The 16,717-nt window shown below is 36.8% G+C and overlaps 1 protein-coding gene and 1 pseudogene across 4 annotated transcripts in view; both read right to left on the bottom strand.

The window, feature by feature from the left end:
• Positions 1-6,203: 6,203 nt before the first annotated feature.
• The window catches only part of ZPBP (zona pellucida binding protein), a 153,221-nt gene continuing 142,707 nt past the window's right edge, over positions 6,204-16,717 (bottom strand). For 3 of the 4 annotated variants that reach the window (XM_055293176.2, XM_063609571.1, XM_055293175.2), the window contains one exon: positions 6,204-6,385. In XM_055293176.2, the coding sequence (XP_055149151.1) occupies positions 6,291-6,385 (95 nt within the window). In that variant the 3' untranslated portion in view covers positions 6,204-6,290. Of the gene's footprint in view, positions 6,386-9,475; positions 9,528-16,717 lie in introns of all 4 variants that reach the window. The other variant, XM_063609570.1, reaches the window with a different exon arrangement.
• On the bottom strand, positions 10,953-13,208 carry LOC129490487 (nucleolar GTP-binding protein 2-like; annotated as a pseudogene).

The following is a 16,717-nucleotide window of genomic DNA, read 5'->3' as shown; positions in this document are numbered from 1 at the left end:
CTGTGGAACTTTGAACTTGAGAGAGATGATTTAGGGTACCCAGTGGAAGAAACTTCTAAGCAGAAAAGTGTTCAAGAGGAAGCAGATCATAAAAGTTTGGAAAATTTGCAGCCTGACGATGGGATAGAAAAGAAAAACCCATTTTCTGGGGAGAAATTCAAGCCAGTTGCAGAAATTTGCATAAGTAATGAGGAGCCAAATGTTAATCACCAAGACAATAGGATAATGTCTCCAGGGCATGTCAGACACCTTCACAGCAGCCCCTCTAATCACAGGCCTGGAGGCCTAGAAGGAAAAAATGGTTTTGTGGGCAAGGTCTAGGGCCCCCCTGCTCTGTGCAGCCTAGGGCCATGGTGCCCTGCACATTCCAGCTGCTTCAGCTCCAGCTGTGGCTAAACAGGGCCAGTGTACACCTCAGGTCATTGCTTCAGAGGGAAGAAGCCCCAAGCCTTGTCAATTTACACGTGGTATTGGGCCTGTGGGTACACAGAGGTCAAGAATTGAGGTTTGGGAACCTCTGCCTAGATTTCAGAGGATGTATGGAAATGCCTGGATGTCCAGGCAGAGGTGTGCTGCAGGGGTGGAGTTCTCATGGAGAACCTCTGCTAAGACAGTGTGGAAGGGAAGTGTGAGGTGGGAGCCCCCACATGGAGTCCCCACTGGGGTACTGCCTATTGGAGCTGTGAGAAGAGGGCCACCATCCTCCCAACCCCAGAATGGTAGAACCACCAACAGCTTGCACCATGCACCTGGAAAAGCCACAGAATGCCAGCCTGTGAAAGCAGCCAAAAGGGGAGCTGTACCCTGCAAAGTCACAGGGGTGGAGCTGCCCAAGGCTGTGGGAACCCACCTCTTGCATCAGCATGACCTGGATGTGAGATATGGAGTCAAAGAAGATCATTTCAGAGTTTTAAGATTTGGCTGCCCTGCTGGATTTTGGACTTGCATGGGGCTTGCAGCCCCTTCGTTTTTGCCAATTTCTCCCATTAGGAATGGGCGTATTTACCCAAACCTTGTACCCACAGTATCTAGGAAGTAACTAACTTGCTTTTGATTTTACAGGCTCATAGGCAGAAGGGACTTGCCTTGTCTCAGATGAGACTTTGGACTGTGGACTTTTGAGTTAATGCTGAAATGAGTTAAGACTTTGGGGGACTATTGGGAAGGTATGATTGGTTTTGAAATGTGAGGATATGAGATTTGGGAGGGGTCACAAGTGAAATGATATGATTTAGCTGTGTCCCCACCCAAATCTCACCTTGAATTATAATAATCCCCACATATCAAGGGTGGGGCCAGGTGGAGATAATTGAATCATGGAGGCAGTTTCCCCTATACTGTTCTCCTGGTAGTAAGCCTCACAAGATCTGCTGGTTTTATAAATGGGAGTTCCCCTGCTCATGCTCTCTTGCCTGCCGCCATGCAAGACATGACTTTACTCCTCATTCACCTTCTGCCATGACTGTGAGGCTTCCTCAGCCATGTGGAACTGTGACTCAAACCTCTCCTTTATAAATTACCCAGTCCTGGGCATGTCTTTATTAGCAGTATGAGAACAGACTAATAAACCACATTGTAGTTTTTTTGCTGAAATGTATGAAATATTATAGTCATTAAAATTATGTTAATGAAGTGAATAAAATAGTATGGAAATATATATATCATAATATTAAGGAAAATACTCACTACATATGGTACCTATGGCATGAATAAAAAATTCACACAAAAGTAGGAAATTTACCAAAATGTTAACATTGCTGACATCTAGGTTATGAAACGATAAGTGGTATTTTCCCCTTACTTCTAATCCTCTACTTTACAAATTGCCTGTAATTAATACTGTATCAATTAGAATATTTCTAGCTGCAAGTAAAAGAAAACCTAACTTGCTTAAACAAAAGAAACTTTCTTATTTGACAGAACTAAGAAATAGGAAAACTTCTACACTGTTGGTGGGACTGTAAACTAGTTCAACCATTGTGGAAGTCAGTGTGCAATTCCTCAGGGATCTAGAACTAGAAATACCATTTGACCCAGCCATCCCATTACTGGGTATATACCCAAAGGATTATAAATCATGCTGCTATAAAGACACATGCACACATATGTTTATTGCAGCACTATTCACAATAGCAAAGACTTGGAAACAACCCAAATGTCCAACGATGATAGACTGGATTAAGAAAATGTGGCACATATACACCATGGAATACTATGCAGCCATAAAACAGGATGAGTTCATGTCCTTTGTAGGGACATGGATGAAGCTGGAAACTATCATTCTCAGCAAACTATCGCAAGGACAAAAAACCAAACACTGCATGTTCTCACTCATAGATGGGAATTGAACAATGAGAACACATAGACACAGGAAGGGGAACATCACACTCCAGGGCCTGTTGTGGGGTGGGGGGAGGGGGGAGGGATAGCATTAGGAGATATACCTAATGTTAAATGACGAGTTAATGGGTGCAGCACACCAACGTGGCACATGTATACATGTGTAACAAACCTGCACGTTGTGCACATGTACCCTAAAACTTAAAGTATAATTAAAAAAAAAAAGAACTAAGAAGTCTAGTACAGGCTGGGGTTCAGGTACAATAAAGACAGTAATTCAACACCATCGTCAATGCCCCAGTTCTTTTCATATCTTCACTGTGTGTCCTCATTGTGGGCTTCATCCTCAAGCTGGTTCACCTCATGGTCACAACAAGGCAGTGGCCAGAAAAGCTATGTGTTGACTAGCTAAAAAGAATCATTCTCTGGAGTAAACAAACTTGGTGCTTTTTTAGGAAGAAGGGGAGAAGTGAATTGATATTGGAGAGATAAACAATGTCTTCTTACTTTGCTGCTATTTTAATTTTTCAAAGTATATTTATTGCTTCCAAGTTTGTGAATGTAATTCATTTCACTGCAGAAAATTTGGAAAACAGAGGGCATAAAAAAAAAAAAAACTCACACATGATCCCATTACATGAAACAACCATTGTTAACATTTTGGTGCATTTGGTTTAAAAATCTATACAATATGGATAACAATTGTACACATGTGTATATAATCTTAATTAATTTGTAAATGTGATTTTAATGGCACAATAATATTCAATCAAATGGAAACAGCATAACTTATTCAACTAATTATATCGTCACTCATTTATATTATTTTCCTTTTCATTATTATATATAATACAGAAATTAATACCATTGGATGTAATATTTCACTTTATTTCTGATTTACGTCTGTAGTAAAATTTCCATTGAGATTACTGGACCAAACATGTTAAGGCTCTTTTACCATATTGCCAAATAAACACACCTTACATATTTATAATAAGAAAAACTTAAATTAATAAAATAAAAACAGGGAATTATATTTGCCCTGGTAACTTCACAGGCTGGTATAATTATCAGATGATATAATTGCTAAAAAAAGTTTTGTGAAAATTTAAGTATTATATAAAAGATATTATTTTGATGCAAATAAATAAAAAACACTTGAAACTGCTTTATGACAATAATCTCTCAGGGATTCATGTATAATTTTTATTGTACACACTGTCATCACTATGATTCAACATTTCACATCCTACCTGTTAATAGAAGCAACTTTTGTCTTAATTACTCAAGTATTTATACTCATAGAACTTTAATGATCTATTCATTAATTTAAAAAATTATTAAGGATATAACTATGTGCTATGAAGAAGTCCATGAAGCTAGGAGTATCCTAGTATAATTGAATGTTGAAGACAAACATAATAAACTAAAATAAATGTGATAAGTGATATAACAAAGAACATTTTACTATGGGACCCAAGAAAAATAAATAATTAATGTTTTCCTTCCTTCTCCTATTTTGTCCTTTGCTTCAATTTATTTATTTATTTATTATTAATATTATTATTTTTTTTTGAGACGGAGTTTCGCTCTTGTTGCCAACCTGGAGTGCAGTGGCATGATCTCAGCTCACTGCACACTCCGCTTTCCAGTTTCAAGCGATTCTCCTGTCTCAGCCTCCCAAGTAGCTGAGGCTACAGGCATACACCACCACGTTCAGCTAATTTTTGTATTTTTAGTAGAGTCGGGCTTTCACCATGTTGGCCAGACTGGTCTCGAACTCCTGACCTTGTGATCTGCCAGCCTCTGCCTCCCAAAGTGCTGAGATTACAGGCGTGAGCCACCACGCCCAGCCCTTTGCTTCAATTTCTACAGCTTGTTTCCTTTCCCTGGACTTTACAAGTCTTACCTTGTTCTGCCTTCAGATATTTGTGTGGTCTCATTCTGGTGTGCCAGTAGCTAAAAATCCATGATTTGCTCTCATCCCACTCCTGTTGTTCATCTCCTCTCATCTGGGGTCACCTATCTCTTAGTGATTGCATTCTGATCCCCAGTACTTAGCACGGGCGTAACAACTCTGCCTCTGCTTTCCCAGGCTGTTAATGGGGCGCTGTTCATGCCTCAGAAAAACGCATTGTAAGTTAAATTATTAAAGATTTTAAATATAGGAAAAAAGTAAGCAAACATAAGGAACAAAAAGAAAAGAACATGTATTCTAATCCATTATTTATTACACAATTAAGAAATTTGGAAACTTTAGTAGATTACACTGCTTTTAGAGGTGGAGACGTAGTAGGTCTTTTACTCTTTACGAAATACATGTGTTAGTAATTTTGGGAAGAACAGTAACTCACCCGAACAGTGTAATGTGAATATGTCACTTACTAGAGGAAAGAAGGCACTTGAAAACCGAGGCGGGTGGATCACGAGGTCAGGAGATCGAGACCACGGTGAAACCCCGTCTCTACTAAAAATACAAAAAATTAGCCGGGCGTGGTGGCGGGCGCCTGTAGTCCCAGCTACTCGGAGAGGCTGAGGCAGGAGAATGGCGTGAACCCGGGAGGCGGAGCTTGCAGTGAGCCGAGATTGCGCCACTGCACTCCAGCCTGGGCGACAGAGCGAGACTCCGTCTCAAAAAAAAAAAAAAAAAAAAAAAAAAAAAAGAAAAACATCTCTAAACCGTATAAAAACAATTACATCATAATGATGAAAACCCAAGGAATTTTTTTAGAAAACATTACCAGGGCTAATAACAAAGTACAACCACATGTCATTTATCTTCCCTTTGTGTCTGTGTGAGAATTCTAGTTATATTTGTATATAGCATGGAAAAATGAGAGGCTAGTTTATCAACTAGTTCATTTTTAAAAGTCTAACACATCCTAGGTATAGGTGAACTGACATTTGTGCCCAGATCCAGCATGGGGTATGTTTGCCATTTACAAACATTTATGTCTTAAGAGAGGAAATATGAAGAGCAAAACAGTGCATGCTGAAGAGAGAAAGCTGATACAAATATAAATGAAACAATAATTAGAAAAATTGAGAAACTACACATTTTCTAAATTACTCATGTATTTTCCTAGAATTTAAGTCTTTTAATTTTTGATAACATTTCATATTCAAATATAGCATCCCAATGTCAGACAAGGTTAAGTATTAGTGATGGTACGAGTAATTAATATCTGTTATATAATATTCATTTTCATAGTGGAAGAAATAAAATAAAGGTTGTGATGATTGTTGATTATTTTTTCTAGAGGGGTTGTCAGGGAAATAAATTGATTTTTCTTTCTTTCTCTCTTTCCACTAAGAAAGTTCAACTATTAATTTAGGCACATACAATAATTACTCCATTCTAAAATGCCAAAAAGGTAATTTAAGAGACTTAAAACTGAAAAGTTTAAGATAGTCACACTGAACTATATTAAAAAATCCACAGGGTGGTTGGAACTAGGCCTTATATTAAAGAGGCTAAAAATTGCAATAAGACCCCAGGCTTTAAATATGGCTCTAAACTGTGAAAGGTGAAACTAGAATGAATAAAATCCTATACATTTAAATCAAAATAAAGAAACAAACTGAAATTAAAGTTATTATACAAGAATATGGTGGCCTGGATCTAGTGAACATATAGTAAAGATAAAACAGAATATTTCTGAAAAATCCTGAAAAATCTTTTGGGCTAACCTGATAACAGTATATTTGAAACTATTTTTAAAATGCAGTGATACTAGAAATATTTTAGAATCATATGTAGGTTTGGCATTAATGGATTTCGACTAGAGGATTTTCGCCCTCATAAAGCATTTGGACATACAGTATTTGATTAAAATGATGACACCATTTTTTGTAAAATATGATTAATTTTGGCATAATAATTTATTATGTTAATATTTCAAATATACACTTTGCATTTAATAAACCACTGAATAACTGAAGATAATGGCTTATAAGCACGTTTTTGCTCCATACACCAGGCTGCTATTGCACTGAAGGCAATGAATTCCATCACGGGGGTTATATGATCCAGGGCTGCAGATCACTGTGAAAAAAGAGTAAGTTAATAAGTAGTATTTTCCTAATACACATAATATAAAATTTCCAATCTCAATTCTTTTAAGTGTATAGTTCAGTAGTATTAAGCATATTCACATTGTTGTGCAACAAATCTACAGAACTTTTTTATCTTGCAAAACCACAACTCTATACCCATTTCCCTGTTTCCCCAGCTGTTGGCAACCACCATTCTACCTTTGGTTTCTATGAGTTTCACTAATCTACATACCTCATGTAAGTGGAATCATATACTGAAAGTTTTAACTATTTACTCTGAGATTCCTGTAAGGAGCATGCAACCTGGATCCCTTGCATGCATGCACAGTTGACAATAGGGTTGGTACTCCTATGACAATCTAATGCCATTGATGATCTGACAGGAAGCAGAGCTCAGGCTGTAATGCTCACTTGCCCGCCACTCACCTTCTGTTTTGCAGTCTGGTTCCTATTAGGCCATGAACCAGTACTGTTCCCTGGCCTGGGGGTTGGGGACCCCTGCTTCAAGTTATATAGCAGAAGCCACAAGAGGTCAACACTACAGGAGGAACCAAATGTGCTTCACACATGGCCATAATAACTGTATTTTAGGTGGAAAGAGACTGCATTTTTTTCTAATAATCTCCTGATTTCAAGTCCTATTTCTACCACTTGCTAAATGTGCAATTTTGAAAATATTAATCTAATTTACTTCAGTTTGATCATCCCTAATATGAGGATAATGAAATCATGAATTTGATTAAACGATGACATCTACTACTGCATGACAGAACAGAAAGAAACCAAGGTCAGATACCATCTCTGCCACAGATTATCTTTGGTATCTTAGGTAAAACAGTCAAGTCTCTTAGTTCCACTATCCTTATTTTGTAAAACAGGTGCAATACAATAATAACCAATTTCATAACATTAATGTATAAAAAAATCACACAGTGTATCATATGCACTCAATAAATGCTTAACTTTATGCACTCGGGAACACTGCCTCTACCAACCTGTTCTATTATGGATAAGGGGATGGATATCAGGTGGTGCCATCAAGCCTCATAATTGGGCTGGGGTCTTTGATTATTCTGTTTTTTTTTTTTCCTATTGCAAATGTGGTTGCTCAAGGATCTCAGAATATGTTAATAGCACATCTATGGCATGTCTATTATGGGCCATCAAAGAAAATTCTTTTTCTAGCATCATGATTCAATGATACAAGTTAATATTTGGATCTAGTTCATACTATATTTTTAATTTCATATCATTTACTTTTAAAATGTATTTTTCCAAATTGGGAAATATTTTACCATTTTTTTAGAGGAAATATTTGCCATTCTATGTTCCAAAGAGTTCCTCAGTTTTAATAGATGTTTTATTTGGGAGAATAATGTTTCAGATGGAAAAAAGTTTAATTAAACAAAGTAGATTTATTTCCTCCAGTAATAACAACAGTATTTGAATTGGTAATGTACACAGTAAGCTTCCAATGATGTTTCTCAAATGTGTGTTGATTATGGTACATTTTCTCTTAAAACACACCTTAATATTTATTGAAGAACAAATATGGAAATGTTGAGCAAAGATACCAAAAGTGTTAAATCATTACACATGCAGAGGAGAAATCTGCATGCAGTCTTTACACATATGCTTTATATTGATTATCAAAAATAGAAATGACACCGGCATAAAATCATCTAAATACAAGCTTAAATAAATATGACTTTCTAGTTACTATTCTTGGAATTAATAAACCCTCATAGTATGATATGTGTAACATCATATAGTTCCTATGTGTAGCACTCCTTCCTAGTATACATACTAAAATATTTTTTCTCTGTTAAGTAGAACTGGGGAAAAATGTTAAAATGTTATTTAAATTTAAAGTACAAAATTAGCCAACTCTTTGAATAAAAAGACAAAGGATTTGTGACTAATCAGTATTGACATAAAAAACATGATAAAGTACAAAAAAGGTTATGAACTTTGGATAGGAAATAATTTCTTAAAAAGGAAAATGCACTAACCATAATGTAAAACATTTAATACTAAAATTAAGAAATTAATTTTAAAAATCATAAAAGTAACGACTGTGTAAAATAAAACTGTGGAAAGACTCTCCAAGCAAGATGGACTCTCTGTGGCTAACAGAGATGCTTTAAATTTGAAAAGAGAAGTAGGCATTCATAGTGAGGTGAGAGGCTGGTAAGTGGTCACATACTTTGTGTTTCTCTGAAGAAAATACAGCCTTTGACAACAAACTTTCTGCCTGTACAACTCCAAGCTGGAGTATCTCCTAAAACCAAAGACTGAACATTCCATATCTGACCATCTGAAAATCTTCAATGAAAAGGGATTTGTGGTCTCAAACTTGTAGGCAACCCAATCACTCTGTTGCCTCAACCAATCAGGGCTTGGCTACATCAACCAACTGGAACCGAACAAGTTTGAATCCCTCCTTTTCATAAACAGACATGATTGGGAACATGGGTAGGAACTTTATGAAAGCCAAACCCTCTCTTTGTTCTCTGCAGTGCACCTTCATTTATACCAAAGGCTGTGTCTCCCAATTCTATCCATTGCTTCTCAGAAAATAGAAGCTTTCCTTTTGGCCTTTGCAGATCTCATGGTCTTTTGTTAACGATAGTCAAGGAATAAAATTCGGAAAAAAATTGCAACTATATAATCAACTGAAGAATATTATTCAGAATAAATAATTAACTCATATAAATCAATTAGAAAAACAAATAAAAACTAATTTAAAAGTAGGCACCAAGGAGAAAATACAAATGGTCAACTAATGGCTTTTTTTGTTGAGCCAACAAAAGAGTATTCAAATTAGATCTAGGAAATCCAGATAGACATCAGAATGTAATACATTGAGAGTGAGATGCAAGAACTTCCAGTGAACTAGGAAGCTCCAGGCCATCATTCCCCCATGAAAACATTAAATAAGTAACTAGAGACTGGCTAAAATAACTTTACAAGAGCTATAGAAACCAGCCATAGGTCTACAGCAATTAAGTTCTGAATCCAAAAAAAAAAAGAGCCATGTTTGAAATGATTAAAAAAAAGTTGTGGCATTTTTACTCACCACTGTCCCACCTCCTTCCCAATGCAGCTCTGGAAGGTTCCATCCTACACAACTGAGAGAACAGAGCAGACTAAATTTATGACCTTCTGACCTGTATGAGAGTCCCATGCCTGTGGGATTGGTTTGTGATGGGTGCAGTTCCTGAAAACCACAAGAAGACAACAATGGGAACACAGGTGGGGCAAAAGATTCCTGAAAAATATAACATAACATGTAAAGCCCAGAGAAGCAACAGGAGTGAGCCTCTTAGAGAAATTAAGACATCTAAAAGCAGCCATGTATACAGAGGATTCAGAAAAAAAGCACATGCTCACGACCAAGCATAAGAAAAGATGTTCCACATCACTAAGCATAAGAGAAAAACAAATCAAAGCTACAATGAGATATCAGCTCACAACCATTAGCACAGACACTATTAAAAAAACAGAAAATATGTATTGGTCACGATGTGGAGAAACTGAAATCATACTTGGTGGAAATGTAAAATGGTGAAGCTACTATGAAAAACAATACAGAGCTTCCTCAAAAAATTAAAAATAGAATTACCATGTGATCAGTTAATCCTGCTTTTGGGTATATATCCAAAAGTATTGAAAGCAGGATCTCTAGGAAGTATTGCATATCCATCCACCCATGTCCATTGTCACATTATTCACAATAGCCAAGAGGTGGAAGCAACTCAAATTTTCACTGAAAGATGGGAAAAGTGTTAGATCTGATAAATTCAGCAAAGTCGTAGGATACAAAATTGATACACAAACATCAGTTCTGTTTGTGTACATTAACAATAAACAATCCAAAAGCGGAATTAGGAAAATAGTTCCATTTAAAATACAATCAAATAATATTTAGGCATAAACTTAACCAAGGTGGTAGAATAATGTATGCTATAAATTACCAAAAATTGTTGAAATAAATTCAAGAAGACACAAATAAATAGAAAGACATACCATGTTCATGGCTTGGAACACAATATTAAGGTGTTAACACTACACAAAGTTATTGATTCAATGCAATCTCTATCAAAATCCCAATAACATTTTTTTCGTGAAAAACAAAAATCCTTCTCTAGGGACTCCAAATAGCCAAAATATTGAAAAAGAAAAACAAAGTTGAAAGTCTCACATTTCCTGATTTTAAAACTTACTACAAAGCTGCAATAATCAAAACAGTGTGGTGCTGCCAAAAAGACAGACACAGACTAATGGAACAGAATAGAAAGCCCAGTAATAAATCCTTGCATTTATAAATCACTGGACAAATGATTTTCACAAAGGATGCCAAGATCATTCAATGGGGAAAGAACAATTTTTTTCAACCAATGGTATGGGGAAAACTGGATATACACAGACAACTAAATGAAGTTGTACTCTAGACCACATACAAAAATTAACTCAAAATGAATCAAGGACTTAAGAGCTAAAACTGTAGAACATTTAGAAAATTACACTGGGGAAAAGCTTCAGCATACTGGATTTTACAATGATTTCTTTTTTTTGGTATATTTTTGTATAATACACAACCTAATATCTGAATTTTTGTGTTTGTGCTTCAGTCCCTCTGAGTCATTGGTCTTCCTTTGGCTCCTGTTTGTATTTTTCACATTGTGTGTTTCATAGTAGTGCACACAAAATTTTTTGGATTGTTGCTGCTGTACTGCTCACTTCCATTCCTTAGATGTAAGCATCCTGCAAGTTTTACTTGAATATTCCTCTTTCCTCTATGACTTCTGCTTATTTCCTTTTTTGGTAGATACTGTGTATCATCTACATCTTCTTCAGATATTTTTCTCTGCTCTTCATGTTTTTCAAATATCTTTTCACTTAGTCCCTTGGATATTCTGACTCCTGAAAACTTTTTAGCTTTAGCTTTGTCTAAAAATTCTGATATTTAGCAATATTCTCATCTAGAGCTTTAATAATGACTTTGGTGTGATTTTTCCATATGTTCTTCCTCAGATTCCTAGTAAGACTCTTCATCATCTCTTGCTTCTGCCCCTCTTCTTCAATAGAAAAGCTCTCAAGCTCTTTCTCCAGATATGACATATCCACAGGAACCAGGTCATCCCCAGAAGACTGAGGCACCACACTGAGTTTGCCAAAGTTTTGCTGAACCCATGCACAAGAATTAGTTGCATCTCTGAGTTAGCATCCAGTGACTATTCTCTTCTTTTTCTTTTTCAATCACAGATTCTGTCACTTCACCTACAGTTTTGGTATTCTTTCTGTCACTTCCTCTTCTGGATTGTTCTGGGTTGCTTCTGTGGCAACTTCCACAGACTAGGAGGGTGAAAGCTGGGGGTCCACAGGTGACTCTCCATTAAGCAGCTTGACAAAGAAAGGAGTCCAGCCCTCTCAGCCAGTCATTGAGGACTATCCACCCACAGTCAGTAAGTCAGTAAGTTACTCCACCGTTTAGTAACTTCCCAGTCCAGAAAGTTAGCTTCTCAATAAAGTCCTCAGCATTCTCCCAAGAATTAATCTTTTATGTCTTGCTGATATATTCTGGCTTTACTTGTTCAAGTACAACATCAATGCAGTCTTCAGGGGTCTTAATTTTTCCTACTTAACTCCTTTTAGCACAATGTCTGTCTTCAAGTCCTCAGAAGAGTAAACCAAACCTGGACAGTCAATGAAGCATAACCAACATATCAAGGTAATGTATTTCCAGATATTTCATCTACAATGGGGACCACATTGCAAACTTTCTTGGAACACTATGTTTATATCACAGAGCTCTTGCCAACATTTAGATAGCCAATGAACCCAACACTCATCTGTTTCTTGTCAGTGTACAACTTTCCAAACTGCCACAGAAGCTGAATAAATGCTCCTTTGCAAAAGGGGTCAGTAAGACTTGCACGGAAAGCAAGTGTTGGCTAATCCAAGGAGAGGACAGCAACCCGCCATTTTGTTGCCCAGGTTGGAACAAGGTCACATTTGATATGTACAAATGTAAGGTGTTCCCAGGGTTTATTCTTTTTCAAGTATGGCTTAAGGCTCAATGTGAGGGGAATGGGTACCCACTGGATCTCTAGCATCAGCAACCAGAACTACAACATCTGGTGAATCTATAACCCTGGAGAGCTCACCCTGTATTCCTTTGGACTGTCCCTTTTTACATATCTCTTCTTGTGCTTCATTTATCCCACCAGTGTCTTCAGTTACTGAATCATGATCTTTTATAGAAACTGGTCATAGCTCTCAGTGGACATTTCAGCATTTTCTATAAAAGACTGCATATCACTTGCAAATAAATTTGGTTGCTTCCTTTGTGACATAGGGCCAAATGTAGTTTTAAAACTTTCAGTATCAGGAACTTTCAGTATCAGGAATGTGCACCTTTGAGTTGAGGCTGGATTCAATCTTAGAGAAGAGACATTGGTAACTTGCTTTGTTTCATGACAACTGTGTATGAATCCTTCATAACTGTATCCACTTCCTCTTGAAGTTTTTGTAATCATGACTGCTTAATCATGTGTGCATTTTCAAACTATTTGATATTTGGCTGGACTTTTGCCACTGTGCCAGAAGCCACCTTTGATTGATATTCCAGGGGCTTAATGATCTTACCACAACTGTTCTTGTATTTCTTTTGCCTGTACATATTCAGGCCTGAGACTGTGGCCTGGTCCCTCATGTTTTGACCTCCTGCTTCCTGCCCTCAGTCTGGGTTTGTGCTGGCATTGAAGAGGTTGATGGTGCACTCTCCTTTTGTACTTGGGCTTTACCATCTTGGCGATGAGATGGGAACCGAAGTGCTAAGTCCAGCTTATGTTGGGTAAATGAGTTCAGAACTTCCCAGGCCTGGCTGAAGTGACCTGTTTTATTACAGCTTCAATCTCAGTGTTGTTATTGGTCTCCTCAGGTGTTAGATTTTTTCATAGTTCAATCTTGGTAGGCTGTATGTGTCTAGGAATGTCTTCTAGGTTTTCCAATTTATTGGCATATAGTTGCTCCTAAAAGCCTCTAATGATCCTTTGAATTTCCATGGCAGCAGACACAATGTCTACTTTTTAATCTGATTTTATTTATTCTCATTTATTTTATCTTCTTTTTTTCTTAGTCTGGCTAAAGCTTTGTTGATTTTATCTTTTTTAAAAATAACTTTTCATTTCATTGATTTTTATATTTTTTTATTTCAATTTCATTTATTTCTGCTCTGATCTTTATTTCTTATACTAATTTGGGGTTTGGTTTGCCCTTGTTTTTCTAGTTCTTTAAGATGTATCAATAGGTTGCTAATTTGAAGTTTTTCTGCTTTTATTGATGTAGGTGCCTATTGCAATAAACTTTCCAGTACTACTTTCACTGTATCCCATAGGTTTAGGTACATCATGTTTCCATTTTCATTTGTTTCAAGACATTTTAAAATTTCCTTCTTAATTTCTTCATTGAGCCACTGGTCATTCAGGAGCATATTGTTTAATTTCCAGGTGTTCATATAGTTTCAAAATTCCTCTTGTTATTAATTTCTAGTTTTATTCCACTGTGGTCAGAGAAGATACCTGATATAATTTCAATTTTTTGACTTTTTAAATATTTGACTTGTGGACTAACATATGGCCTATTTTTGAGGAGTATCCATGAGCTGAGGAGAAGAATGTGTATTCTGCAACTGTGGGATGAAATGTTCTGTGAATATGGCTATTAGGTTCATTTGTTCTATAGTGGAGATAAAGTCTGATATTTCTTTGTTGATTTTCTGTCTGGATAATTTGTCCAATGCTGCACTGAAAGTAGGGTGTTAAAGTCTCCAGCTATTATTGTATAGGGGTCTCTCTCTTTAGCACTAATAATATGTGCTTTATATATCTGGATGCTCCTGTGTTAGATTTATATATACTAAGAATTGTTATATCCTCTCGCTGAATTCTTTATTCAATGACCTTGTCTCTTTTTATACCTTTTGTCTTGAAATCTATTTTTTTTCTGATATAAGTATAGCTACTCCTGCTCTTTTCTGGTTTTGCATGGAACTTTTTTTAACCCTTTATTTTTCAGCCTATGTGTGTATCTGTCTGGGTGAAGTGTGTTTCACGTAGGCAACAGATTGTTGGGTCTTGTGTTTTTATCCATTCAGCTCTCTATGTCTCTTTATTGGAGAGTTTAGTGCATTTATATTCCATGTTATTACTCATAAGGAATTACTTTTGCCATTTTGTCACTTGTTTTCTGGTTGTTTTGTGGTCTTCTCCTTCTTTCCTTCCTTCCTGAATTCCTTTTAGTGAAGGTGATTTTCTCTGGTGGTATATATACATATCCGTTGTGTTTTTTGATTTGTGGTTACCATAGCCTTGCAAATAACATCATGTAACCCATTATTTTAAACTGATGACAACTTAATGCTGATTGCATAAACAAACAAGCAAAAACTAGTAAAAAACTCTACAGTTTAACTTCATCCCCCCCTTTTTTAGCTTTTTGTTGTTTCTATTTATATCTTATTATACAGTGTTGTGAAAAGTTGTTGCAGTTATTATTTTTATAGGTTCATCTTTCAGTCTTTCTACTCGAGATATGAGTATTTATACACCACTATTGCAGTATTATAATATTCTGTGATTTTTGTGTATTTAATTCAGATGATTTCTTATTGTTCATTAACATCCTTTTCCTTCAGATTGAAGAACTCTCCTTAGCATTTCTTATAGGCAAGGTCTAGTGGTGATGAAATCCCTCAGCTTTTGTTTTTCTGGGAAAGTCTTTATTTCTCCTCCATGTTTGAAGAATATTTTTGCCAGATATACTATTCTAGGATAAAAATTTTTTCTTTTTTTTCCTTCAGCAATTTAAATATGTCATACCACTCTCTCCTGGCCTATAAGGTTTCCACTGAAAAGTCTGCTCACAAATGTACTGGAGCTCCATTGTATGTTGTTTCTTTTCTTTTGCTGCTTTTAGGATCCATTCTTTATCCTTGACCTTTGGGAGTTTGACTATTAAATGTCTTGAGGTAGTCTCATTTGGGTTAAAGTTGCTTGGTGTTCTATACCTTTCTTGTACTTGAATACTGATACCTTTTTCTAGGTTTGGAAACTTCTCTGTTACCATCCCTTTGAATAACCTTTGTATCCCAACCTCCCACTCTACCTCCTCCTTAAGGCCAATAACTCTTAGATTTGCCCTTTAGAGGCTATTTTCTAGATCTTCTAGACATGTTTCATTCTTTTTCTCTTTTGCCTTTTCTGACTGTGTATTTCCAAATACACTATCTTGAAGCGCACTAATTCTTTATTTTGCCTGATAAATTCTGCTGTTAAGAGTCTCTGATGCATTCTTCAGTATATCAATTGCATTTTTCAGCTCCAGAACTTCCGCTTGATGCTTTTTAATTATTTCAATTTCTTTGTTAAATTTATCTGACAGGATTCTGAATTCCTTCTCTGTGTTATCTTGAATTCTGTTAAGCTTCCTCAAAATAGCTATTATGACTTCTCCATCTGAAGGGTTACACATCTGTTTCTCAAGATTGATCACTGGTGCCCTATTTAGTTCATTTGATGAGGTCATGTTTTCCTGGATGATCTTGATGCTTGTGGATGTCTGTTGATGTCCTGGCATTGAAGAGTCAGGTATTTATTGTGGTCTTCACAGTCCGGGCTTTTTTGTACCCATCCTCCTCAGGAAGGCCTTCTAGGTATTCAAAGAGACTTCAGTGTTGTGATTGAAGTCTTTGGTCACTGCAGCTATATCTGCATTAGGGGGCTCTCCAAGCCTAGTAACACTGTGGCTCTTGGAGACTTGCAGATGCACTGCCTTGGAGGTCTTGGGTAAGATTCAGAAGAATTCCCTGGATTACCAGGCAGAGACTCTTGTTCTCTTCTCTTATTTTCCCACAAACAAACAGAGTCTCTCTGTGTGTGCTCAGCTGACTGGAACAAGAGGAGGGGTGACTCAGGCACCCTGTGGCAACCACCACCTGTGACTGCACTGGGTCAGACCTGAAGCCAGCACAGCATTGGGTTTCACCCAAGGCTCATAGTCACCACTGCCTAACTACCACCTATGTTCACTGAAGACCCAAGGGCTCTACAATAAGCAGGTAGTGAGTCCAGCCAGGCTCATATCCTTCACTTCCTGTTGGCAAGTTTCCTCCAGCCCTAACTGGGTTCAGAGATGCCATCTGTGAACCAGGGACTAGAATCTACCTGGTCCTCTATTCTACAGCAGCAGAACTGGAACCAAAGCCGGAAGACAAAGTCTTTCCCACTCTTCACTCCCCTATCCTCAAGCAGAGTAA

Source organism: Symphalangus syndactylus, chromosome 9, assembly GCF_028878055.3.
Source record: "Symphalangus syndactylus isolate Jambi chromosome 9, NHGRI_mSymSyn1-v2.1_pri, whole genome shotgun sequence".
Taxonomy (NCBI): Eukaryota; Metazoa; Chordata; class Mammalia; order Primates; family Hylobatidae; genus Symphalangus; species Symphalangus syndactylus.
Note: the sequence above shows the minus strand (reverse complement) of the source record. Positions and strands in the feature narration are given on the sequence as shown.